At 43.3% G+C, this 27,905-nt stretch overlaps 1 protein-coding gene and 1 long non-coding RNA gene across 5 annotated transcripts in view; one reads left to right on the forward strand and one right to left on the reverse strand.

Moving 5' to 3' along the window:
- The window catches only part of PLEKHH1 (pleckstrin homology, MyTH4 and FERM domain containing H1), an 86,593-nt gene that overhangs the window by 7,919 nt on the left and 50,769 nt on the right, over positions 1 to 27,905 (reverse strand). For all 4 annotated transcript variants that reach the window (XM_038404331.2, XM_038404332.2, XM_043517409.1 and 1 more), the window contains exons 13-25: positions 24,689 to 24,775; positions 23,488 to 23,649; positions 21,410 to 21,490; positions 19,898 to 20,077; positions 19,346 to 19,454; positions 18,056 to 18,168; positions 16,088 to 16,264; positions 14,998 to 15,095; positions 13,030 to 13,207; positions 12,729 to 12,884; positions 9,398 to 9,498; positions 7,335 to 7,476; positions 5,450 to 5,592 (exon numbers count right to left, since the gene is read on the reverse strand). In XM_038404331.2, coding sequence (XP_038260259.1) covers positions 5,450 to 5,592; positions 7,335 to 7,476; positions 9,398 to 9,498; positions 12,729 to 12,884; positions 13,030 to 13,207; positions 14,998 to 15,095; positions 16,088 to 16,264; positions 18,056 to 18,168; positions 19,346 to 19,454; positions 19,898 to 20,077; positions 21,410 to 21,490; positions 23,488 to 23,649; positions 24,689 to 24,775 — 1,727 coding nt within the window. The remainder of the gene's footprint in view (positions 1 to 5,449; positions 5,593 to 7,334; positions 7,477 to 9,397; positions 9,499 to 12,728; positions 12,885 to 13,029; positions 13,208 to 14,997; positions 15,096 to 16,087; positions 16,265 to 18,055; positions 18,169 to 19,345; positions 19,455 to 19,897; positions 20,078 to 21,409; positions 21,491 to 23,487; positions 23,650 to 24,688; positions 24,776 to 27,905) is intronic.
- On the forward strand, positions 13,085 to 17,781 carry LOC122460800. Its single transcript, XR_006282309.1, has 3 exons — positions 13,085 to 13,218; positions 15,021 to 15,128; positions 17,764 to 17,781. It is a non-coding gene; the product is annotated as an uncharacterized LOC122460800 (long non-coding RNA).

Consider the following 27,905-nt stretch of genomic DNA (forward strand, 5'->3'; position numbering starts at 1 on the left):
CTGGAAGTGTCTTTTAAACTACTGTAGGCAGAGCTGCTAGCACCACCTATTATTTAAGTTACCCAAGACATCCTATGATAAGATCTTATTCAGTTGTTTATAAGTTTGTCAGACTTTAACCATTTGGGCTGAAGTTTTCCATGCTAGGCATCTGCCTCAGGCTGAATCTTTCTGGAAAATTTTAGCCAAATGGTTCAGTCATCTAGGAGAAGGAGGCTAGGGGAAATATATTATCTCGTCCAGGTTAAAAAAAAATCTGGTGACCTTTTCTTTTTAAAGCTCCAGCGACCCCATGCTTTGGAGAAGGGATTTGAATTTTGGCAGGGGAGTGGCCTCCATGTTAAGGCTCCGCCTTTTCACATCTCCATGAAAATCTACCCAGATTTGGTCAAGTCATAAATACACACTCAGAGAGTTCTTCAATTCTAGTCACTAAACGCTCTAAAGATTTCATCCTCAGTGAGCATGCTCGAGTATCTCACAGCTCCAAAATATAACCAGGCTGCACATGCACCATCCTCACAGAGAAAGTGAGTGTGCTCCATACTGTCACAGCTCCTATATGTGACTAAAGTGTGCCATCCTCACTGAGCATGCTCTAGGTCAGAACCCGACTTTTCCTATAATTGCTGCTTCAGGGTGCTCTGAGCCAGGATGGAGCTGAGCACTGGAAATAAGAGCAGGGAAACTGTTTCTTCTGTGCTCTCAATGACTCCCCTGCTGACGCCCAGGCAGTGTGGAGGAGGAAGCTGTCAGATTTGAATATAGAAGGGACAAAAGCCATGCCAGAAGGGTAGAAAAGGATTTGATTGGGACAAGAGTGTGATGAGACAGGGAGAGGGAAGGAGATAAACTGTGACACGGGGCTAGAGGAAGGATGATTCGGACTGGCTGGGCATTTGAGCAAGGAGCCTGGGATTGGGTGGAGGCAAGGGAAACTGGAACTTGTTGGGCAAGGAGACTAAGACTAGGAGCTAGGGGGAGATTGGGACCCAGTAAGTGAAATGGATCAGATGACTTGGAGCCAGTTGGCTGGGGAGGGGACAATGAGATTGAAAAAGGAGCTGGGGGGGCTCTGACTGGCTGGATAAGGAATGTGGGACTAGGAACCAGTGTTTGGGGGAAGAACAGAGCAGGGGAAGAAGAGACAGATCTGAGAAGTAGTTGGAGTGCAGGGGGAGAACTAGGACTGTCTGGGTAAAGAGACTGGGATGAGCCAGGGTGAGGGTAAACTGGGCAATGAGTGGGGGAGGGGAAGTGGAGATCGGGACTGTGCAGGGGATGAGACTGGAACTGGGAGCCAGATGGAGGGAAGGGCGGGAGTGAGAACTGGGACTGGCTGGGCAAGGAGACTGAGATTGGGAGTCAAGGGGAGATTGGGACTTGAAGAGTGAGCCTGGAGGGGGAAACTAGATCCATCTGTGCAAAGAGACAGGGCCTGGGATGAGAAGCCTGAGGAGTAGAGACTGGCACAGGGTAGGCAAGGAGGATAGGACTGGGACAAGGAGATGGGGTGGGGAAAAGACAGGACTGAACTGGGGACAGATTGGAAGGGATGAGGCAGAAGGAATCAAGCTTGTGGGAGAAGAGGCAGAAGTCTGTGCCCACTAGAGCACACTCCCCTCCAGAGGCTAGAATGGAAACCAAAGATTCTGAGTCTCACCATTCCCCTGCTGTCAGCAAATATCTGTGATAACCAATGGTAAAGGGTGTGTCTCAGTCTCCTCTAGTGCTGGTCCTGTAGGATAACACCTACTGTTGCTAACAGTTACTCCGTGGATCTGTGGATCTAAAGGTTCCAACCCTGCTGATGAACCATGTGGGTGTCAGTATGATGCTGGATGTTGGAATTTCTGTATATTCAGTTTGGTTTATTTAAAACCTAGGAAATTACACATTAAAAAACAACATTAGAAGAACACCACTAAGGTTGCAAAGTCAAGCAATCAAAAGTTAGGAGATGCCAGAATTAAGGTTGTCTGTGCAATCTTAATTTGGCCCCCTTGTGCATATGCAATATGATACAATCTTTAATTATATGACAGTATTTTTTCCACAGGACCCCTGCCTCCTTCAGTGCAGAGAAAGGAACTGCTGTAGGCATTGATCAGGATTTTGTTGTGGAGGCTGTAGGACTCCTGTGTCTTTTGTTGCAGAAATTGGAAGATCTATGGCAGTGGTGGGCAACATGCAGCTCACAGGACACACACAGGCCATCAGGGTAATCCACTGGCAGGCTGCCGGAGAGATTTTTTAACTTTGCACGGCCGCCCGCAGCTCCCAGCATGTCCCTGCAGCCCACGCTGCTTCCCGCAGCTCCCATTGGCTGGGAACGGTGAACTGTGGCCACTGGGAGCTGCGGGCAGCTGTGCAAATGTAAACAAACTATCTAGTGGCCTGCCAGCAGATTACCCTGATGGGCCAAGTTGCCCACTACTGATCTATGGTGAATGAGGCAGTGAATTGCAGGAAGAGAAAGGATGATCTCATAGTTAAGGCAGGTGAATGTTGCCCTGGACAACTGGATTCTATCCCTGCCTCTTCCACAGAGTTCCTGTGTGAATATTAATTGTTATTATTATTTTATTTATTATTATAGCAGCACTTCGGAGCCCCTGTCATGGACCAGGACCCCACTGTTCTCGGAGCTGTGCAAACAGAACACAAAGAGTCCCGGTGCCTGGTCAGCTGACTTCAGTTAGGTTTAAAAGAGGCATTTGGGCCTGGGGAAAGAGAGAGTGAGTGAGAAAGGGAGACCTGGTGAGTCAGCTAGAAAACTGCAGGAAGCAGGTGCAGTGGACTGCCAAAGTCCCTTCAGAGGAGAAGCAGTGGGAGACTGAGTGGTAAATGGGAAAAATCCCCTGGGAATAAAATCCCAGGGTGACCTGAAGAACTGTAATCTATAAAAATAATTTATATTAAATTAAAAAAACATTAAGCTGTTTGCTGTCAAATTTTAAAGAACATAAATCTACTGACCTGGTGCAAGTGACTAGCTAAAGCACCTGGAACCAGTTTGTTGAAATGCTAACCCAGCTTTTGACAACCTTCTGCAGTGGTCTGCAGGTACAGCAAGAATATTGCATTTATTTCAGTTTGTTCAATGAGTTCAGTTCAATGACTCTTTCATTGAAAGTTACGAAACTGACTGGAAGTTGGAAAAAGCAGGAAAGCTTGGTTTCCTCTTCCAATCTATGAATAAAATCTAACTGTGAGAGGATGACGTCTATTAATTTTAAAATTTTAAGGGACATGTGACCAACAACAATCAGTTCAATTCACTAATTACAGACAATACTTTCTTTGTTTAATAAATGAGTTGGTTTTACATGCAAAACATATTTTGATAAATTTACTTTTTTTTTCTGTATCCAGCCAATTTAAGATTGTTTTTATTAATTAAATAAACTGATTTTAAAATGCTGTTTTTGTGCATTTAATTGAATTTCAATTTCCATCCAAAAGCAACTTGACACAAATCACAAGTATAAAAACTAATTTAGTGAATAAGAAATGCATAATTCCCCATATTCTAACATAATAAAGTAAAAATTAAGAATCTGAATAAGTGTATGTTAAGCTATGTAGTTGCTTAAATAAATGTGTATAGCTGTATCCTGGTTAGCAAAAAGAATCACCAGATTTAGTGTAAAGGCTATATTTAGTTACAAATCAACATGCTTGAATAGTTATCAACCTGTCAGAATTAACCTTTCTTTAGGAAAGTAACTGAAGTACAAATGCAAAACAAGATTAAAATTCTTGATTTAAATCAAGGTTTTCTGCTTCTTGATTTAAATGACTTTCATTTAACTCAGTCCACCTTGGAAGAAATTAACAATTCTGTCTTCGGAACAGGGTTTGAATAGTGAGCAGTAAATGTGGCCTGGGGCCACACATTGAAAATGTGGAGAAAATAAAATATTGAGTAGCTGCTCATTGATTGTGCACTGAACGAGGCAGGGATCCTGTGGGGAGGAACAGTATGCAATAATGTAACTGACGACTATATCATAATGCATATGCACCAGGGGGTTGAACAAAGACAACCTTAATTCTGGCATTTTCTAACTGTTGAGTTCTTGACTTTGCAACATTAATAATGTTCCTTTAACTGTCTGTGTAAAATATAGGGATCACTTCACCCACCGCAGAACAAAAGTACATCAGTTTAGCAGTGCAAAGCAATACTGCACAGCAGTTCAGGATAGGGAGTGATGGAGAACGGAAACAGTGGAAAGAGTTCAAAGAGGAAAATGTAATTACCCAAATGTATAGTCTCAGAGGATCTATGTTGGAAGCTCCCACACCTTAACTGAAGGTTTGATGTTGTTGAATTTTTAACAAAGGTTTCCTTTTTTCAAAAATGTTAGTCAGTGAAGTTAGCGATTTGGTAGGATCTTATGCCTTTGGTTGTGCAGGAGATAAAGAGGTTCTTTGCTTCCACATTATTATTGTATTGTGATAGTTTCTAGGAGCCCCAGTCACTGACCAGAACCCCATTGTGCTAGGAACTGTGCAACAGTATCTGCAAAATCTCAAATACTAGCTTTCTTCCATGTGGTAGAAGCCTGTCTAACCCAGGCTGTCTTCTCCCAAGGAGAAACCATTTCTCAGGTGCGTACCTTAGTACCATCATCACCTGTCACTTCACAGTTAGACTGTGGTAAAGTTTTCCACATGGGGCTACAACTTAAGTCAACTTGGAAACTGCAGCTGGTGCAGGGGACTATGGACTCTTTGTTAAGCAGCATGTCTTGCTATGAGAATATGAAATCTGCACCAGTTCATTCCCAGATAGAGTTAATATATTAGTTCTGATCAATAAAGCCCTTAAAAGGTTTAGGACCTGCCTATCTGGGAGATTGCCTTGCTTCCCCGACAACATAGCTGAGATCAGTGGAGGCCCCTGAGCTAGAGCTCAGTTGGTACAGATGTGGATTCTTTTTTAAAAAGTGATGCTTAGACTTCAGAATTCACTCTCTCATGGTCCAAAGAAGCCCAGATTTGTTGAACTTTAGGGCATACTTCAAAGCCCATCTATTTGGCCAGACATTTGGAGAATGTGTGGTTTGGGGGGAGTTCAGGTAGGGCATGGATTTTGATTTGGGGCATATCAGGATTGTTGGAGCCAAGGTGGGTAACACAGGTTTTTTAGACTGGCTTCCTTTGTGCGTAGAAGGGTGGCTTTTTTGCGAATGCTGTTTTAGTCTAGGTTGGCTTGTATATCACCTTTCAAGGGCATCTATTACCTGGGATCTGAGTTCTTTTTATACTTATAAGTTGAACTCAAAATAAATTTGTGCATTTAACTTCTCTTGACAGTTTCTCTTTAAACTTTCTTTCTAAATAAGAAAAGGGATGGATATATTCTGTAGTAGCAAGTGGTCTATTCTTTGTCCCCACAGCAAAATTTTAAATAACTGAACAAGGCCCATTTTAGTCTCACCTGAGATGCTCAGGGGTAATGTTTTGTTTGTAGCATTTGGGATAGAATTTGTCCAAGACCTGTTGGAGAAGATGTTGCATTTTGGATTGTGGTGTCCCCCCAGGGCTTGAAAATACTGGTCGATCCAAGTCTCCATATTCCACCTGCACCAGAATGTTAAAGCATTTTGGTTTATATCACAGTGAAAAACGACAAGGTCTTGCATCAATATCCTTTCCATACAGAGCAAGTGACTCTAAGGGATAGGCCTGTCCAGGAAATTTCTTAAGTCTATGGGGGGGGGGAAACAAGATTTGGGCCAGCCACTCTGTGTGCCGGAAAACTGAACTCTATGTATTGATATTTTTTTTCCCCAATTGCCCAATAAAAAAACAGCTTATTTGTAAACTACATAGGCAAGATTGCCCAGTCTGCTGCAGTGCAAAATTGCTAGAGGTACATGGGGGAGATTTCTTCTCGCTTAGGGGAACTCTGCTGGAAGAAAGGGCTCTGCTCCCTCCAGTGCCAGCTGTTCCCCATAATTCCCAGCAAGATCCCCAGGGATCTTAAAAGCATGGGCTGGGTGGAGAGGGGATTCCCCCACTGGGGTAAGGTCTCAGATGGATCTTATGCCAATGGCACAAATTAAAGCCATTCCTTGCAACTTTCACTTACTCTAGAGCTGACTGAGTGATGATCTGGGTTCCACAACTGGTTCCCTTCATCACCCCCATCTCCACTGCACTCAAGCTCTGCTTGAACAAGGTGGAGAGCCTCTCCTCCTCCTCCTCCTGTGTCTAAGAAATGTCCTTTTCAGGATACTTTTCTCTGATTGGCTTAGTGAACAGACTCATCATTTGCTTGAGCCAATACAGCAAGTCAGTTAAAGTCCAGTAAGACACAACTGTCCTGTCTACTACAACAACACTTGCCACACAATGTGAATAAATCCACAGTGGTAATATGGTACATGTAACTTACATATGGAGGCCTAATTTAAGACCTTGCAAGATGGTTTTCCTGAGTGAGGTTCTAGGCTATTAGCAGTATAACAGGGAGGGCTCAGACCATTAGGCTAAGATCAGAACAGTGATATTTTAATATCTCCATCAGAATGGCTGTGCAGAGCTGTTTTGGGGCTTTCCCAGCCTGGCTGTTCCTAAAGCTCTTGCTAGAATAGAATTCCTTTGAGGGAATGATGGATGCACACATGCAATCAAAGCAGTAAACATCATCAATGACTGTCTTCCTGCAGGAGCACCTGCAACAGACTATCTTATCCCCTCTTTTTGTATTAAGACTGTTGCACATGGATAACACTGCTTCTTAGCTTAGTTTCAGTTTTTCACTGTTTATGGTGAATAATTTACTTGAGTGATGTTGGTTTGGCATGACATGACTCATTCTGTGTGTGAGCAGTTTGATAAGAAACACCATCTCTGTTGTAGCAGCCCTAATTGCTTAATTGAGGAAATGCAATGTACAGCTTGGCTGATGTGCAGCCCAACTAACTGGGCAACAGGACTTACACTTACAATAAAGCACATGAAAATGGCAGAGTCATTGTAGCATGTGAGGAAAGGGGTGTGAATTTTCTCCTATCCTTCTGCCCCAGGTTCTTTATAGAACAGAAATAAACATTGACGAAAGATCACCACCAGATACTACATCTTTCTCTTTGGACAGTCCAAAACAAAGCCTAAAGAGATGGTTTCCCTAGTGCAGGGGTTCTCAAACTGGGGGTTGTGACCCTCAGGGGGTCACAAGGTTTTTATGTGGGGTTGGGGGAGGACGGTCATGAGCTGTCAGCCTCCATTCCCAAACCCCGCTTCGCCTCCAGCATTTATAATAGTGTTAAATATAAAAAAAAGTGTTAATGCCACAGCACACTGGGCTGGTTGCTCACCTGAGCCATCAAAGCCACCATTTCCAGAGCCAGCTCCTTATTGACAGGGAACCTCCCATTGGCTATTTCACTGCTGACCTGGAAGGCCAGCAGCAACCGCTCTCTATCTGTCTCACCTTTTGCCTGGTTTCGAAAATACAATCTAAAAAGGAGAGAAATGCAGGAGAAAAGGTACCAGGCACTAGCTGCAAACAGAGTTGAAATAGCCTTTATTTTCAAAGTGAGTTTTGTGCATTAGAAAGGAGTTATGCTGAGAGCCCTGAAGACTCAAGCCCTCTGTTCATGAACAAGGAAAATAGCTTTTGAAGCCATTCCAGTCTGTGAGCCATCCATTTACTGAAGGTGTCCAGCTTAGCAATATTTTATAAAACTGGGGGAAGAGATTCCCTTCTATCAAGTACAGACATAGATGGTATTTATTAGATGGCCTTTAACTCCTCCACCTATCACATAATCCAGATCTAGCTTTGACGAAGCTACAAAGGGAGTATTGCATGAACCTGTTGTTCCATTCCCTTACTTGTGTACGGGTGCTGATACAAAAAACCTTGATATTTAATTCTTCAGTTCCTAAGGAGGGCTTACTTTTGCCAGCAGTGTGGAACCCTTCAAAAGGATGTCATCACCTCACCCTCACCCACAGACAGCTCTCCATTGGCTCCCTATTCCTTTCAGAGTCCACTTCAGAAATGCCCTTCTTATGTGTGAAGCCCACCATGAACTCAGTGCAGCTCTCCCTATGGATCTGTCTACTACTTCCCTACTGTCCCATCTCAACTAGCATCTCTCCATTGTCATACAAGAGCCCCCTCCTGTGCAGCTCCTGCCATTTAGAACAGGCTTTCTGTATTTTCTTGCCCCACTGACTTAGTTTCATTGCAAGGCTCAGGCAGCCTACATTTCCCCCCCAGCAACATAGACCTATGCTTTTTCAATTCTCTCTTCCTCTTATGTAGTATGTATTATTTAATTTTGTTTCAGGATCCAGTCCGTATGGATGGAGCTACACAAAACTTTAGTTGTATTGTATCTAGTTTTTATTTGGTTCCAAGTCTATTTTAACTTTCACAGTGTATTGATTTGATCTTTCGCCCATATACCCCTTCCCATATATTTGGGAATGGAATGCAAACCATTAAGGGTTTGTCTACCCAGGGAATTTGTCTACACAGGGAATTTTTCTGGGATAGCTATTCCTGATTAACTCCGTGTGTGGATACTTTTATTCCAGAATACGAGTGGTTTATTCAAAATTAACTCCATGTGTGGACACACGTATTCTGGAATAAGAGTGGATTAAAAATTGATTAAGCTAATCAGGAATAGTTAATGTGCTTATTATTATTTATTTGTATTATAGAATCCACAAGCCCCAGTAATGGACCAGAACTCTATTATGCTAGGTGCTGTACAAACACAGAACATACAAAGCCCCAAAGAGCTTACAACTTAAGTATAAGACAAAAGATGGAGACAGACAGATGGGGAGAATACAAGGAAACAATGAGACCATATAGGTCAGGACATCAGCTGCCTAACTAGTGTCAGTTTTTTTTGTAGGCCTCCCAACAAAGCAGAGTTTTGAGGATGGATTTAATGTGGATAATGAGTTAGTTTTGCACATGTTTATGGGGAGTTTCTCCCAAATACGAGAGACAGCATGAGGATGCTTGTTTTAAAACTTTGTGGTGATGAAGGCTGATGTCATAGGCCAATTAAACATGGGAACTGACTTTTCAATACTGAATGAAAAATGATATAGTAGGGATGGGGCATGAAGAGCCTTGAAAGTAAAGACAAGTAGCTTTACATTATTCTGGATTAGTTTTCATGTGTAGACAATCCCTAAGAAAGTTCTGCCAGTTCTAACAGTATTGTAAAAAGTTATAGGCCCTGTAGGTGGATCTCTGCTCTCAATATTTAATGATGACTCCCTCAGATTACTCAGACCTGAGGAAGAGCTCTGTGTAGCTTGAAAACTTGTTTCTCTCACCAACAGAAGATGCTCCAATGAAAGATATTACCTCACCCAAGTTGTGTCTCTCTCAAACTATGCAGAATACCTGCTTTTATAGATCAGCTTCACTATTCTTGTGCTACCTTCGTATTTCCCAGGATGCAGTTCTTTCAAGGCTTGTTCCCATTTTGAAATAACATCACAGATCTGTAAAGAGATCACAGAGAGACAAGCTGACTCAAGGCTTAAATGAAAAGTAAGCAAACAAACTTTGTGGGGTTTGGGTATGGAAAGGAGAGAGTGGATCAAGAACACATTCGGCCAGAAAATCACATACAATAATTAGAGATTGGCCAATTGAAAACTCCAGATTCAAATCTAGGGGGAAGTTTGGATATGAATTCCAGTCCCGTGCAAACTCCATGAATGGCCTCTGTCTATATAACAGATCCTGGATCTGAATACCCAGGATATCACCAAATGTTTGGATAGTTTGGAACTGGATCCCAACTTTGCATCTCAGACCTATCTTTAATAATAACAAATAACTCCTCTGGCCTTCAAACAACTGCCTAGCCTTTCCAAGCTCATCATCAGAAGCAAGCTTCTGCACAGCAGGACACACCAACTCAAAGTGGCACCAGACCCTGCCAAAACAACAGATGCTAAACAATCCCAGTTCCCTCAGCCTCTCCTCATAAGTCATGTGCTCCAGCCCCCTAATCATTTTTGTTGCCATCTGCAGGACTCTTTCCAATTTTTCCACATCCTTCTTGTAGTGTGGGGCCCAAAACTGGACACAGTACTCCAGATGAGGCCTCACCAATGTCAAATAGAGGGGAATGATCACGTCCTTCGATCTGCTGGCAATGCCCCTACTTATAAAGCCCAAAATGCTGTTAGCCTTCTTGGCAACAAGGGCACACTGTTGACTCATATCCAGCTTCTCATCTACTGTAACCCCTATGTCCTTTTCTGCAGAACTGCTGCCTAGCCACTTGGTCCCTAGTCTGTAGCAGTGCATGGGATTTTTCTGTCCTAAGTGCAGGACTCTGTACTTGTCCTTGTTGAACCTCATCAGATTTCTTTTGTCCCAATCCTCTAATTTGTCTAGGTCCCTCTGTATCCTATCCCTACCCTCCAGCGTACTTACCACTACTCCCAGTTTAGTGTCATCTGCAAACTTGCTGACAAACTTGCCACACCATCCTCCAGATCATTAATGAAGATATTGAACAAAATCGGCCCCAGGACTGACCCTTGGGGCTCTCCACTTGATACCGGCTGCCAACTAGACATGGAGCCATTGATCACTACCCGTTGAGCCTGATGATCTAAGCCAGCTTTCTATCCACCTTATAGTCCATTCATCCAGCCCATACTTCTTTAACTTGCTGGCAAGAATACTATGGGACAAGTGAAGAGCATAAGAGGCTACTTGGGATACCTGACCTGATCAAATCTTCTTGAGTTAAGGTTTGAGGACCACTTGGATAATACCCAAACCAGCTGAGCTAATGCCCTTGGTTGTCTAGGACCCCACTGGGCCCTCTAACATTCCATCTTCCTAAATCGTGTTTCTATCACCAACAAAACTCATGATCATATGAGCTATTTCAGGTTGAAAAAGAGAATCACTTGTTTGGAGTTCACTGTGGCATTTCCTCAGCAAGTCACTGAAGCATTTTCTTCCTACTCTGTAAAGTACTTTTAACCCTGTGATGCTCTCTACCTTTGCCACAGCAACACATTCAATGCAGCTGGGACGCCAGTCCTCTTCAAAGCTGCCATTGCTAATGTTGCTCCATCAATCTCTAAATGGCATAAGTTGTATCTTAGATACAAGTGCAACCCTTATGCCAATAGGGAGGATGGGCTCTCCAAAGTCACTGACAAAATTTCGTCTCTGCAAGGCAAAGCTGTTGTTAACCAGCCAACCATTGAACTGGAGTGTGGGTGATATCTACATACAGAAACTCTGGATGTCAGGTCTCTTCTTGCACTGAGTGAAACTTCTCATGTTGTCTTAAATGCTTGTATTCTCCTACACTGGCTTACTCCTGGGGGAATTCTGCGCCACTGCGCACACACATAATTAATGAGCTGTGCATATTTTTATTTTTTTGTGAAGAAAAAAAGCTTCTTCCGGGAAGTTGCTGCAGTTCTGCCTTTTGCCCACCAGAGAATTCTGCGCTATAGAACAGAGCAGCAGCTCCTGGCCAGCTAGGAAAGAGAAAGAGCCTGCCTTCTTCACAGCACTGTCGGGCCAGGTCAGGAGACAGGGGCTATGGGGAGACAGACAGCATGGTGGAGCTGGGGGGTCAGACAGGGGCTCATAAGAGCTAGTGGAAGAGGACAGACTGGGGCAGAGGCTGAATGGGAGTCAAGGCGCAAGGCCACAGGGGAGGGAGGTGCAGGGCCAGATGGGGGATGGGATACAGGGCCACATGGGGACAGGAGGGTGGCTGACTGGGGGCAGAAACGTGGGGACAAGGGGAGGGGATGCAGGGCCACATGGGGATGGGGGGGGAGTGGGTATCTGAGTGGGGCTGGAGGGACACTTGGGGACAGGAGCAGATGTGCCTGACTGAATGGGAGAGGTTAGAAGTCAGCCAAGGTCTGCATGAGGGAAGCTCCCTAACAATCCCTTCCCACCCCCACAAAAAACCTGTTCCATACTTTTCCCACCCATACCCAATAACCCTCCAAGTTCACACCCGGGCTCCTTCCCAGCAATTACTTCCCTCTCCCTCAGCTCCTCTTTTACCCCCGACTCCCCCAAGCCTTTGCACTGCTTCTGAGGGGTGCGGGAAATATAGTTCTGTATTGTAGTTTAAATGAATTATTACTTAGAATTCTGTATAAATATGCCTAGTAAGGAATCTATTTGTCAAAAAACATTTCTTGGATCTTTTTTGTTGTCTGTATTGTTACAGACACACTTGCTGACAGGAATTTAGAAAAAAAAAGACCAAAAATAATTGAAACTGGTGTGATTATATGATGTTATTTTGACAAATAAAATATGCAGAATTTTTCAGAATTTGAAAATAGTGTGCACAGAATTTTTAATTGTTTGGTGCAGAATTCCCCCAGGAGTTACTGGCTGCACTGTTGTCAATGGAAAGTTAGGGCATATTCAGTAACATTGCTGGAAGTACCTGGTACCTTCATCAAGAGATGGTATGTGTGTATTTATCAGTTCAGTCACTGAGTTTGAACTAGATGTACTTGGTATCCCACAACACAACAGGAACTTGTTTTGACTAGCATCTATAAGTGTAATGTTAAATCGTGCTAGCTAGCTCATTCTGACTAACACCATGTAACATTCTAGTCAAGACAAGACAAGTTCTACTTCTGCTAAGAAACTCAAGGCTCCTTACTAGGCTTTAACTCTTGCTTTGTCTTTATTAGACTAGTGGGGAGGGAATTACCTTTACATTGCCCTGCAGGCAGTGTTCCAGATCCCTGCCAGAAGGATCATCTGTAAAGAGGGAAAACCCAATGTGGGATGGTTTCCTCATTCCTGTCTCCTGGTTCAGTCGCTGGAGGAATTCATCCACTGTTGAGGAACCATCAAAACCCACGACCTGAAATGGAACAGGACATTAAAGTAATTAAATAAGTCTATCTTGGGGGACAGAACTAGCCACAAGTGGCGAAAGAATGTAAACACCAGCAAAAGCCCAGTGTAGGACTCAATTACCTGAGAGGTACCCGGTGCCCATGTCTTACCTGGTAGGTTCCATTCATGAAGTGCACAGGAATGCTGAAGGGGAGTGAATGGTGGAAGGGATTCCGTAGCAAAATGGACACAATCTCCATTCGTGAAGGCTTGGCTTCCCGTTCTCCAGTGTGCAACGTGCGCTCCACAGATCTCTGACAGTAGATGGCATACTTGCCTATTTCATTCCTAATCCCAGGGTGAGAGCATGACAACATAAATACATACTTTGGATACACTTATTGTGTCCATTACCATTTCCTCCCCCAAGTGATTCTCTCCCTGGCATCTTGCTCAAGTGAAAATGTGTGTATTTGCAAGTGTCCTTATTCACCTCTACAGAGTTGGAGATTAGATTTGATTCAGATAAACAAAGACGAGTTAGGATTGAGATCCAAACCTCTTCAGTCTGCAAAACAAGGCTAGATGCTAGGTTCTCTTAAGATTTATAGAATTTTCTGCTTCCACCTATTGAGATCTGGGAACGGGTGGGCACAAGTTCGCCCGTGTCTAAAGATCCCTCTCCCAGTCGAAGGGTGGGAGCAGCTGAACCCGGGACTCAAATAATTCCAGGGGACAACTACGAAGAAAACAGGGACAGGAGTGAGGTCATAGGACCATTATCAAGGAACCGAAAGGTGACACCAAGCAGAGAACCCTGGACAGCGCCCACTGTTCCTCAAAAGTGTCTAGGGAACCAGCAGACGCTGCCCAGAGGAACTCTGCCCAGATATGTGATTGAAGAGAGGAACGGAAGTAGACCCCAGAGTCGCAGAGCACCTCTCCACCCAGCATCCTCCTCCTGGTTTCATAAATGGCCACTTTAGCTAATGCCAGGAGGAGCTTGATGAGGAGGTCCTGCATCTTTGTGGGGCCATGGTCAGGGTGTGAATAAATCAGGAAGCGTGGGGAAAAATTCAAAACAGAACCTTAGGAGAAGGTTCTGGAGGAGCCGGAAAAGGGGCTGCAACCTGGCGCACTCTAAATAGAAGTGCTCCAGAGTCTCTCTCACTCCACAAAAAGGGCAAGTGTTCGGGATGGGGTGAACCACACCAAGTACACACCCAAGCTCACGGCTCCATGAAGAAGCCACCCAGCTGATATCCCCAGCAGGCCATGGAACATCAGCGAGAAAGATTATACAGACTCTTTCAAATCCCAGGAGAGTTTTGATTTGAGTTTTTGACAAAGGTTGTATCTAAGCCTGTGTTTGAAATGACACAGCTGTTTACCCACGTTTAGTCTTCATATAGCAATAAACCACAACAGGGTGTGCATTACCTGGCCACTGATACATGCCCCAAGAGTATGGGGAGACTAATGGCTGAAGTCCAAGTTCCTTAAACTACCCAAGAAATCTATTAACAAACAACTAACGTACACCCCAGGATGGCTTATTGCTGTTAAAGAAGCTCTTATTTGTTTCCATCGTTTGCATGTTTTCTTGTTGGTGTGTTTGTGGCGGGGAGTGCGGGGGAGGTTAGAGTGTTATGCAACATAACCTTCCATTCTGAAACATAATTCCTACTAAAAGGTTAAAAGGGTAGGGAGAAGGTGGTGGAAGGTCCTGTTTGGTTTTAAATAACTTTTTCTTATCTCTTTGGAATTCAGTTTGGCTTTGTTAACCCAGGAACCCCCCTTAACTTTTTTTTTTATTTGCGCTCTCCCCCCCCACCTCTTTTCCTGTCCCCCCACAAGCCCTGCTAACCTTTCAGAAGCATTTATACTCACTGTCTTGTATAAACAGTCATATGGACTAGGAAACATTCCCAAAAGTGGGTCAAAAGTGACTGAAAGATGGCTTCTGAACAAGGACAGCCTGGCACCTTGGAGAAGGCTTCTTATGTCATCTCCATCCCCAACTCACCTTTGCATGGGTCAGTCATAAATTAGCCTTATTGTACTACAATCCTATAGTTGATGCAGAAGGGAATGGAGGCAACATAGCCAGTGAAAGAAAAAAATGGCATGCTATTTACCTGGGGTCTGCATGCCGCTGCAGGTGTTGTTTGATATACCAGAGGAAGTGGTGCTGAGGAAGAAAGAGAGGAGCACACAAAGCCAGGAGCTGCCAGCACTGTGAAGAGAAACAGGCCATCAGCAAACTAAGGTATAATCACTCCTCTCTGCTCTTGTTGCCAGTTACCCATGTGCAAGACACTCGGGCCAAGAATTTGAAGAGTGCTGGTGATTTTTGGGTGCTTCCATTTTTTGGGTGTGCAACTTGAGATGCTTTAAAGGGGCCTTATTTTCAGAGGCAGGTGCTCAGCACTTTCTGAACATCAGGCCTCTTTGACATCTCAAATTGGGCACCCAAAAATTCAGGCACCACAAATCAGTTGTCACTTTTCAAAATCTTGACCACTGTAACTAGAGCTGTGAGAATAGTTCCCAACTTCTAATTCAGTAAATTTGCATTTTTTATTGTCTGCAAACAGATCACAAAACTCTCAGAATTACTCATTATTTCAAATTATTCATAAATTTCTCCTGCTGGTCATTCTTGCTGTCTACATGATTTGAACTGGGAATATTACAATCAAGAATCCAATAGACACTTTGGCTCAGATCCACAAAAATATTGAGGATCCCAACTTCTACTGAAATCAACGGAAACTAGGGACCTAAATACCTACGGGGATCTGGGTCTTTGAGTTGTAATGGATGCAGGCAGCTAACTTAATAAGCACATCACAAAATTCAAAATGCACATTCAAGTGTAATAATTAGCCAATAGGATACAAAGCATGATTAAGTCACAATTAGACATGGAACCAATACCCTGTGACTTAGGTAACTATTCAACACAACACAAACTGAATTTTGCAACTGAACAGTATTTGCAATGTGCTTTTGGTGAATAGTTGAGCATTTAACCTAAACATGCTTTTGCAAGTAAATTGCATTACTCTGTACTTTTTTTTCCTTTGCTCATCACATTTCAGATTATTTTTGCCCCCACAAATCTTGAAATGTTTAAGGTGACTAGTCGTTTATGGGGACTAGACCTAATGCTAATTATTCAAAATATGGAAGCTTGCAGTCTGGAAGTGACCAAGAGAAGCTCACCTGAATGACTGAGTGGTTCTGGGGCTGCCGGCAGCTAGTCTGTTTAACCAGTTGGCAGTAGATTTCATTCTGGAGCTCAGTATGTGTCAGACAGACTTGCAAAACTGTCTGAGCAAGTGACACATGGTAATCAATAGATGGAGCCTCCACAGGGACATTGATGAACAGCTGACAGGACTACAAAAAAGGGAAATGAGCATGTGCGGTAATAATAATACTTCACTTTTCCCTCACAGCACCTTCCAGCTCCAGTATGGCTCAGAGGGGAAATGAATTCTCCAAGGTGTCACAGCACGTCAGTGGTACAAACAGGGAGAAAATCCAGATCTCCTGACTTCCAAGCCTATGCTTTAACCTCTACTAGACCAAGCTTCTCTCATACAAACTTTCTCCCCTTGCCCTATATGCTTCATACACAGACTGCTCCTTAAGTAGCCCATCCTTTGTAGCACGTGCAGAAAGCTACAATCATGCAACATTACACAGCAAGAAAAGCCAGGAACAGAATCCCTGACTTCCAGCCCACTGTTCTAGCCATTAGACTATACTACCGCTCCATCCCTGTTGTGATTGGGGTCTAGGAATGATGCTAAACACAGGGGAGTTGAGATTAACCCATTATTATAAAAGGCATCTTGGTCACACTAATAAATCTGCCACTGGGCTTCATAGCTTGGCAAACCAAGGGTGCTACAAATTTATGGTAAAATACTCAGAAGTATCAGGGGGTAGTTTGTCTGTATCCACAAAAACAACAAGGAGTCCGGTAGCACCTTAAAGACTAACAGATTTATGTGGGTAAAAAACCCACTTCTTCAGATAAGAAGTGGGATTTTTACCCATGAAAGCTTATGCCCAAATAAATTTGTTAGTCTTTAAGGTGCCACTGGATTCCTTGTTGTTTTTACTCAGAGAAGGTGCCTTTATAATTGATAAAATACTGCAACAGTCAACAGTAATGACCGCAAACACTACAAGTGAGACTAGTGTAAGATGCAGAGTTTCAGACTATTCCTGTACCATACTGTAGGATTCTTTTATAAAAATCTATTATCCCATTTTGTGGAAGGGAAAACAGAGGCACAGAGGTTAAGGAACTTTCCCACTCTCACAGGGCGAGTGAGTTTAGCCATGATTAGAATCCATTAGTCCTGAGTCAGTCCACTGCACTAACCCCCAAACACAACTTTCTGTCGTATCTCTCGTATCATTGAATGCAGTTGGTTTTAAGAACCCTCTCCACTGCTACCTGCTCCCCTCAGCAATCCTCTAATCCCATTCTTGCTTTCTAGTTTTAGGGCTTGTCTACACTTAAAATGCTGCAGCTGCGCCGCTGTAGTGCTTCAGTGTAGACACTACTTATGCCGACGGGAGGTTTCTGGTAATCCACCTCTTTGAGAGGGTAGCTATGTCAACAGGATAATTCTCCTGTTGACCTAGCCCTGTCTACACTGGGGGTTAGGCCGGTTTAACTGTGGATTTTTCACACCCCTGAGCAACGTAGTTATACCGACCTAATTTCCTAGTGTAGACCAGGCCTTAACGTTGGCATTAATGTTTTCAGGGCCCAAAGCGGAGGGAGAGATGTGAAAATCAGGTGATGAGTTGCCTACCCTAGGTACCATGGCTGGAAGGCACTAGGGAGTCTGACAATAAGTTGTTTCCTCTCTTTCCAGTGCTGCTATTGGAGAAGAAGATAGACAAGTCCTGCAATTCAGAAGCTGGCTCTGAGATACCTGCTCCCCTGCTCCCCACCCCAAAAGCGAGGGCCCAAGTGGTTCTCTGCATAGAATAAAATACACCTGGTAGACAGATTGGCCTTTTTGTATTACAGTTGACACATTAGCCCCATCTGTGCCAACAGTAGGGGCAAACAAAGCCACAGTAAATGTATTGCACAGAGCTTATCCCTTCCTTAAGATAATTGAGTAGAACGTCTGAAATCTTTTATTCTGGTTCTTTCAATACCTTGAAGAGCTTGAGGGCTTCTGTCTGCAGCGCCTCTGATGGCAGAGTAGTGAGGGAGGTGTGCAGTCCATCCTTACTGTAGCACAGCATGGGGTGTTTCCACAAAGGAGATTCTGGGTGGCAGATGAAGTAAAAACATGCAACATCAGAAACGTAGCAGTGTAAATTTGGTACAAGGTGAGACGGAATCTCCCAGCAAATCTCCCATGCAGAGCCTCCTCAGATCCCTGCAGAAAAAAAACCTGGCCCAACTAGCAAGCAATTAGGGCAAGCTGCATTATATTGGGCCAGTTTAATCCTTGGCGTCACTCTATTGACTCCAGTGAAGCCATGACACTAACACTGGCCAAGTAGCTATGAATGCCAGCAAGTAATGCCAGATGGCTCCAGAGAGCAGCCCTGCAATTTGCCACCAGGCCATCTGAGAGCTTCACACAGGTTGGACTGTGGTGGGAAGCAGCTCAATTTGTTGATGCACATGAGAGACCGATTCTGTAAAACAGACACACACTATCGGGATCTTTATCAGTGGAAGCTATTATGGCACATTCATCAAAGCTCAGAGACAGTTGTATGTCTATATGTGGGTGTGCAGGAGAGAGTATGTGCGTATTCAGGGGTGTGAGAGTATATGTGTGCATGCATGTTGGCACAACTACGCGTGGTATGTATACCTCAGAATGTGTGCAGGTGGTATGTGTGAATGTGTCTACATAGAGATGAGTGAGTAAATAGATGTGTATGTATGTGTGAGACAGTATATGCATGTGTGTGGGAATGAATGTATGTGGCTATGAGTGTATATCCAGGGATATGTCGGTGTGGATGCACACATATATACATACATGGGGAGCTAAGTGTGTGTGTGTGTATGTGTGTGTTTGAGAAACAGTATATGTGCATGCAACCATGATACATGGGTAAGTGAAACTCAAGGCAAACAGTGCCAAGGAGTCAGAGATTCAGACTTTTGTCTCTTAAGTTCTTATTTATTAAGAACATCCCAGATTTGGATCAACTTTCTGTGCTCAATATTTACTATAGTTTGATCTGCAATATAAGAGAAGCTGCATATCCTTTGATAAATTAATTGACAGAGTAGGTTCACTGTAGTGCCTGAGTCCTTTGCTGAAGTGCAACTGTCTAATTAGAGGTGAAAGATACCCTATCCCATTACTGATCTATCGAGCCATTCCCTCTACTCTTCTGTGGCTGTATTCAAACCAGTGACAGAGATAACTATTCCGCACCCTTTCCCACTATGGAAAGATATTTTGGGATTTTACTTACGTGGGTCTCCCTCTGCATCCAGTAATTTTCCAATTAGCTGTTCATATGCTGTGCCCACCTTGGCACTGCTGCTGCCTGCTGCTACTGTCAGATGGTACAGCCACGTATCCTGGGGATAAAGGAGAGAACAGCATGAAAAGAACAGGTGATGCTGGAAACCCAGGACATTTCACTGTCGTCTTTATAGATGACCCGCAATCAAGGTGCCAAAAGCGAAGGGTCACCATTAAAGGTAAATATGTTTCTCTCTCTCTCTCTCTCTCACACACACACACACACACACACACACACACTTTGGTGGGTTTGGAAATCTTGGTATCCTGAGCCCTCAGCTGCAGAGAGGGCAGCAAAAATGAAAAATAAATAGAAGGGAAAAGAAAATCATTAAACCACACTCAAATTCTCAACCCGCCTGTTGGGGCTGAGTTTGGGAAAACTTTTAAGTTGGTTCTTATTTTATCCAAACTGGTTTAATCATCTGTATTTTCCACTCACTGGTGCCAAGTTTACCAGCATCACATATCCCTGCTCTCCAAAAACACCAGCTCCTACCTTCTCATGTTTGGTACCAATGAGTAAGTAGGTGGGACTCTGATCTTGCGGGTGAATCACCAGGGTGTAATGGGATGAGAGGAGACCCCCTGCAGTGGCTTCATAATCTTCATCTGAGTCACAGGAACGGTCCACCTCCTCCACCTTTGATTTGCGTATGTGCAAATGCCCCAGAGGGCACTGGGAAAAGGAAATGAACTAAGATAAGTATGCTGTCTCTGTGTAGAGAAGATGGAGAAAAAGAAGAAACTGAAACCAGGAAACCTGGTCAGATTTCTGGGAGTGCTAGAAAATGCAAGAACTAAACTATAATTCTATGTTCAAATAGTTGGTTTTAAAGTGATAGTATCATTTTGCTGATACTATCACTTTTATCCCTGAGGGGGGAAGGATAGCTCAGTGGTTTGAGCATTGGCCTGCTAAACCTAGTGTGGTGAGTTCAATCCTTGAGGGGGCCATTTAGGGATCTGGGGCAAAAATTGGGTATTGGTCCTGCTTTGAGCAGGAGGTTGGACTAGATGACCTCTTGAGGTCCCTACCAACCCTGATATTCTATGATTTTGCATTTCTGTAGCACCTCTCCCCCTTCATGAGCCTAAAGTACATTACAAACTATCCTGTTTGTAAACTACCCCAATCCTGTTCCCATTATTATTATTTTATTGTACTAGCACTAGAATCCCAGTCAGGAATTAGAGCCCTTATCACTGGGTGACTGGACCCTTTAAGGAGCAGGATCCAGTGCACATGGGACTCATCAGCTGCCTTCTAATTGGGTTTAAGTGAAGGCATCTGGGCTGTAGGGGAAGGGCAGCACAGGTGAAAACTGCCTGATAGCAGGCTGAGATTCAGAGAAGGGCAGGTGAGAACTGCCTGAGGAGAAAAAGAGAGCCCCCAGGAGAAGCAGAGGATAGCTGTACAGAGACCCTGTGGGAAGAGCAAAAGGTGAAGAATGTTGTTAATGACGTCTGGGCAGAGGTGGGTGGAGCCCCTACTGAGTTACAAGAGAGCTTGTACAACCAGTAACCAGGGGAAGAACCAGCCTGATTAAGGGAATCTGAGCCTGAAACATGTGGGTGGATGCTGGAGGGTGAGTCCCAGGGGCAGGGGTAGGACTCACGTGGGTAGGGAGGCCTCCGTGAGTGGAATGCACCGGGAAGCTCTCTTGCAGCAGGCCTTAGTGGAGGGCTGTGAGAAGTTGAGCTCAGAACAAGGGCTTGCCATTCCCTGAGCAGGGGTAGGACTCGCAGGCACAAAGACAAAGGAAGTGAGAGAGAGACAAGTGGAGCGATCTGGGAGACAGCAGGAATACACTTTGTTAGTTATGTCTCTGGTATTTTTAAAGACTATTAATATATTGTATTTATAGTAGGAGGTGTAGACATTTTTTCAGAGTGGGAAGTACTAGTTGGGGCTGAAGTGAGGGAGAGGATGGGATTGTTGGAGTAAGAAGGGACAGCAGGTAAAGGAAGATATAAACTACATGAGACATGGCAGAAGGAACACAAGTACCTTGTCCTCATTATTTCGATAGTAGTAAAAGATTTTCCCAATCAGTGCACACCAAACCAACTTAGAGTGACCATGCTTCACCTACAGGAAGGACAAAGGAATGAAAGATTTTAACCTAGGAACTGGATCCTAGTGCAATGCTAGCAATCCTAGGGCTCCAAGACTTGGTGCTGCGGGTTTTTCTTTGCAGTGTACACATATCCTGAGATCCTTTTGAAAATTTTACCCAAAGTGACCTATTGTTGTTGTGTTTTGAAATGCAATATAAAAAATACATGAATAAAAATGTTTAAATAATGAAAAAAATTCAACATACCAAAGCAGACCAATGGACTATCTAGTCTAGTGACCTTTCCCCTGCTACACAGGAACAGATCAATGGCCTATGTAGTCTGGTGATCTATCTCCTATGGTTCTCAACCAGGGGTACATGTACCCCCGGGGGTATGCAGAGGGCTTCCAGGGGGTACATCAACTCATCTAGATATTTGCCTAGTTTTACAACAGGCTAAATAAAAAGCACTAGCAAAGTCAGTACAAACTAAAAGTTCATGCAGACAATGACTTGTTTATATTGCTCTATATCAGGGTTGGGAAAACTTTTTGGCCGGAGGGCCACATCGGCATTGCGAAACTGTATGGAGGGCCGGGTAGGGAAGGCTGTGCCTCCCCAAACAGCCTGGCCCCTGCCCCCTATCCTCCCACTTCCTGCCCCTATCAGAACCCACAATCCATCCAAACCCCCACTCCTTGTCCCCTGACCGGCCCCTCTTGGGACTCCCGCCCCTGACTGCACCCTGGGACTCCACCCCCTATCCACCCCCCCCTGCTCCCTGTCACCTGACTGTCCCAACCCCTGTCCACACCCCCGCCCCCAGACAGCCCCTCCGGGACTCCCAAGCCTATCCAACCACCCCCTGTCCCGACTGCCCCCAGGACCTCCTACCCCTTATCCAACCTCCCCGCCCCCTTACCATGCTGCTCAGAGCAGCGGGAGCTTGCAGCCCCGCTGCCCAGTTGGAGCCAGCCACGCCGCCCACTCTGCACAGCAGGAGCAGTGGGCCAGAGTGCTGGTGGCGCGGCACGCTGAGGTTGTGGGGGAAGAAGGACAGCAGGGGAGGGGCCAGGGGCTGGCCTCCCCGGCTGGGAGCTCAAGGGCCATGCAGGACGGTCCTGTGGGCTGGATGTGGTCCACGGGCCGTAGTTTGCCCACCTCTGATCTATATACTATACACTGAAATGTTAGTACAATATTTATATTTCAATTGATTTATTTTATAATTATACGGTAAAAATGAGAAAGTAAACAATTTTTCAGTAATAATGTGCTGTGACCCTTTGTATTTTTATATCTGAGTTTGTAAGCAAATAGTTTTTAACTTGAGATGAAACTTGAGGGTATGCAAGACAAATCAGACTTCTGAAAGGGGTACGGTAGTCCGGAAAGGTTGAGAGCCACTGCCCGGAGCAAACTACAGACCAGCCAGACTTTAGTCTTCACTTGGACATTGGCCAGTGCAGCATGAAGGAGCCCCATAATGCATCTTCTGCAACACTGTTCTATGGGGAGAATAAAAAATTATTTCCTGACTCCCAAGTAGTGATCATTTTTTGTCCTGAAGCACGAGAATCCATAATGCCTGGAAGTGTATCCTGACTAACATAATTGCCAATGCAATTCTTATATGAATAAGTGTTCGATCCATTTGAAACTTTACTGGACAATTTCCTTGATAATATCCTACAACAGCAAGTTTCATACGTTAATTATATGTGACATTATAAAAGAATTTACTTTAATTGCTTATATTTTGCATTGTTCTTGCACTGTACTATTGGAGAGGGTCAATGTGTCCTGATAGGGTGTTCTATGCCATTCTTCAATGTATATAATTATTACATCCTCTTTCCCTGATCCTTTTAACTTCAGGAATCCACCTCTGCCTCTCTGTAACCCCCAAGTTTCCAGGGAGAATTAAAACACACACTTCTTGCAGGCCCTCAGTATATAAACCCAGAGGGCTGTTTGTCAGGCGATTGGGTGTGGAGGGAGACTGATTGGGGTAGAGCCACCTTACCTTGGTGAGCCAGCCTTTCACAGTGGGTTTGGCATCATTCTGAGGGACAGCAGCAGAGCTGGTCACCTGCACCTTGAGAACGCTCTGCAGAACACGGATCCATTCTTCCAGGATGTTGGGAGAGTCTGCAGTCAGAAAGTAGGTCCTCTTTTCAGTGATGAGCTGAAAGGAAAGGAGGCAGGGAAATGTCACAGTTTGATCACGTGTGATCGTTCCTTCAGATGTTGAGTCGTATGGTCATATGGTACTTTTATAAGAGTAGAGGAGTTAACCCCTATGTCCTTGGCCAAATTCAAACTCAGATAGTTACATGCTACATCTGTAAATTCCCCCCATGTTTTTGCTGGATACTATATTTTTCTTCATTTCCTCTCCTATTCTGCAATGTTGCTTAGGTCTATTAAGTAGCTGCTCTATGTCACTACAGAGGTGGTTGCATTTTAGGGGTGGGTAAAGTAGTGTCTATCTCTTTATTTATACATCCATATTTATAGCCAATTGTTGCCCTCTGCCTTCAATAGCTTCCAAAGTGCTTTGGGGTCCTTTGAGAGGAAAGCTGATCCATGAATACAAGATATTACTATTAACTCTCAGTTAACTTCAGTGCGAGAAGGGCAGAAGGGAGCTCACTGTATGCTACTCAGAATGCAAGGGAAGCTTCAATATCTCATCTCCTTTACAAAGAAGTCCCCTGGCATTGATGCTTTGCCCTAGGACAAGTAAGTAGGGCTAGTGAGGGGCCAATTTCAAATGGTTTGGAGACTCAGTTTTGAGATGCACCCAAAATTGTAGATGTTTCTTCAAAGCATATGAGAATGGTCTCACCAAGAAGATTCCTGGTACCCCTACTTTTGGTTGAGCCAGAAGCAACACAATAACAGTCTCTCTCACAGAGGCTCAACCTTTCTTAAGAAGGTGCTGGCTGTTCAGAGGGAAATGCAGAGGGGGAAAGTTATCTGAACTTCTTTAAACATCAGAAAGCTGGGTTTGAGCTTTAGGTTGCATTTCGGACCTTTGCTCATTTTTATACAAAACTGACTGCCTCCCAAAGCTGAAACACAAGGCAAATAAAAGCCAGGAAAGTCAGTACACATCTGTCATAACCAAGTACACCATCCAGACTGAAGTAACTCCTCTCCCACTTACCCTGTTTACATCCTTGAGCATGTGGTTATGTGCAAGGTCAAAAGGCAATTCTCACCTGAAATGTCTGGGACCCTTCACCCCGAATGATCTGGCAAGTAGAATTCAGCTCAACCTGCCCCTGAGGCTTGCGGATAACATCGCTCTGTGGAGAGAAAGGCAACATTCTCAAAAGGATCAGCATTAGCTTCACCAGCCAGCTAGAAGTATGGAGTATGAGACATTATGCCTGGATGCATCTTAGGCAACATGTGGCTGCCTCCCTAGGGACAGACTGAGAGGTGCCTCCTCCACCAGGCTAATGAGAACTTAGCTCCCAGGGATGGAAGTACAGCACACCCATGACCACAGGCACCACCAATATGAGATATTCCCCACACTATGCTAGCCAGGAACGTGCAGAGACAGACGAGCAGGATGCTTTTATAATTTAAAACTATTTCTCTGTTTAGGAAGTTTTAACAAATTTAGAAATCTGTAAATGTCAGACACAACATAACAATCATTACAAAAGCGAACTTTTGTTTAGAGAAATATTATACAGTAATAACAATCAGATTTCTCTTTTTAACAGGGTGTTAACATGTTACAGAGTGAGCATCTTCACACTATCCATGACATGTTCTTTTAGTGTTTTGTGTTGACTTATTTTTTTGAGTGAAACTCTGATTACATGCATTTAACAGACCAGGTAAGTCTATCAGATGTTAATATTCAAAAAAATTGGAAAGGTGTGCTGGGTTTTTGCTTGTTATTTTTTTTTTGTTTTGTTTTTTTGGCAGGTGAATATACTTTGTCTGAATATTGAATAAGTGGTAACCAAACATCTAAGTATCTCTTTGTCCTCTGTCTGTTTCGCCGGGTACGTAATTGGTGCATTTAAATTTTCCATAACAACTCCCATATTTTTTTGAATAATTCCACCAGAGTTGAACTATTTTTTCCCCCAATGAGCAGCTACAAGTAGCAGATCTGCTACTACCTGATGAGAGACTAAATCTTAATTTCCTTTTGTGGGACATTTCCACTAGGAAGCCCCCAGGAGGATTACCAAAAGTGAATCAATGAGTGGTCTGCAGGGCTGACCTTTATGCCATCTTTAGGATTTCTTATACTGTGTACTTTCAAGGGTACATTCTTTCACAGGTATGGAAATCCATGCAATACTAACAAACTAATTGCCCTTTGGCTGACTGGTATACAAGTGCATACTTCAGTAGCAATATTGATAGGCAACAGTTACCCTTGACTGGCTGGTGCTTCTTAGTCATAAAACTGGATAATTTCCTTTTCCTTTTTAGCAGATATTATTTGAGCCAAATGGGTATCCTTCAGAAAATGGAAACCCAGCCCAAGTTAAGTCTATAGAAAAGAAAATGAAATAATAGTAGGTAAAATGTGAGATAGAAATTAGGAGTGCAAAGTGGGAATTGAAGAGGAAATAGCCAAAAACATAGAAACAAATAATGACTTTTTTTTTTTAAATAGAAGCAAGAAGCCTGTTAGGGAACTGTTGAGTCTGATAGACTACCAGAGAGTAAAGAGAAAATGTAAGGAGAATAAGGATATTGCAGAGAAACTAAGTATTTCCTTTCTCAGAGGATGTTCCTCAGACCTACTTTTTTGATGTGTTTAAGATGAGGTGCTGGAACAAAATGATAAATTTAAGAGCAACAAGTCGTTAGGTGCAGATGGGATTGATTCAGGAGTTCTGAAGAAATTTAAGAATGAACTGGATGAGCTGCTAATAAAGTTATGCAATCTCTCATCAAAATAAGTTCTTTGACAGAGGACTGGAGAGTAGCAAATATTGTATTTCTCATAACAAAGGCACTAGGAATTACAAGAGGTCTGGAAACTACAAGAGAATAAGACTTACTTGAGTACCAAGTTGAAACAGTATTTAAAAAACTGAATTATTAACACTTTGAAAAATGTGATATGGTAGAGAGTAATTAGCATCGCTGCTGTAAAGGAAGAGAGACCCAATTTTCCTACCCTTTTGAACAGCTTCACAAAATAGTGGATAAAAGAGAGAACATTTGCTCGATGTGTAGCTGATGTCAAAAGGAAAAAAAAAAGATGCGTTAGAAAAGAACACTGAAAGTATTGTAATGCCATTACAGAGTTCAATTGTGTACCCTCACCTGGAATTATGCATTTAATTCTGGTCACTCTAGCTCCAGAAATGTGAGGAAGGCTCAGAGATGAGTAACAAAAATTATTAGGGGCCTAGGAAAGCTTCTGTGTGAGGGAAAATAAAAAGACTGCCACTGTTTAGAGAACAGATGTAAATAAAAGAATGAATGATATGGTGATGATAAATTGGGTGCTCATGTTTATACTTCTTTTGAATATCTCTTTTTACATTAACTTGAATGACAACAAATTTAAAACTGATAAAAGGAAACCTTTTTTTTTTTTAACCCAATTCATCTGTGGAACTTGCTGCCATTAAATAGCAAAGGGATCAAAAGTTTGTAAGATGTTTAAAAGAATGAGGGTTTATGGATAATAGATCGGATTTAAAAAAAAAAAAGGTTAAAACCCACTCATGTTTCAGGTCATAAGCCAGCCACAAACTGATGAGAATTTAGGAAGAAATATCCCCTATGAGGGGATAACTGTCCACAATAGAATTTCTTGCGCACACGCACACACACCCCACCCTGTGACGCAGATCATGTTGGCCACTTTTGTAGCTAGGATTCTGGACTAGTAGGTCCTGTTAGCTGATTTGGCAATGTCTACATTCCAAGGAAAGCGTATGAAAGAAAATGTTAATGTTGCACAGTTAAGCACTTAAAACTTAGGAAATATGAAAATTAAAGTTAAACTGGAAACACAATCAGCCCCTTGTGCGTATATATTGTTGTACTCCTTAAATGATCACATACCACTAGGTGGAAAAAAATTGTATGCTATTGTATTATTTGAGAAACAGTGTGTGACCATGCAATTAACACTGAATTGTATGTTTATACAAGGGGAAGAAAGAGTTAAGAGTCTGTGGTCAGTTCTAACTTCTTCACATCTGAGTGCCTACCTGCATGCCCTTAATGTTGCACTAGCATTTATTTTTGCATTTGCTTTTTTATTACAATAAGATCAATGTGAGGATAAACACTTTTTTTTTTTTTTTTTGCTTTCAGTGTTCTGTGTGCTGTCTGTCAACAAGTCTCAAGCCAGGTCCTAGTGGATATGTTGTTATTTCACAAAAACCACCACTACACACGGCCCCTATGTCTGAACAGAGAAACCAATGACTGAATGGA

This window comes from Dermochelys coriacea, chromosome 6, assembly GCF_009764565.3.
Source record: "Dermochelys coriacea isolate rDerCor1 chromosome 6, rDerCor1.pri.v4, whole genome shotgun sequence".
In the NCBI taxonomy this organism is placed as follows: Eukaryota; Metazoa; Chordata; order Testudines; family Dermochelyidae; genus Dermochelys; species Dermochelys coriacea.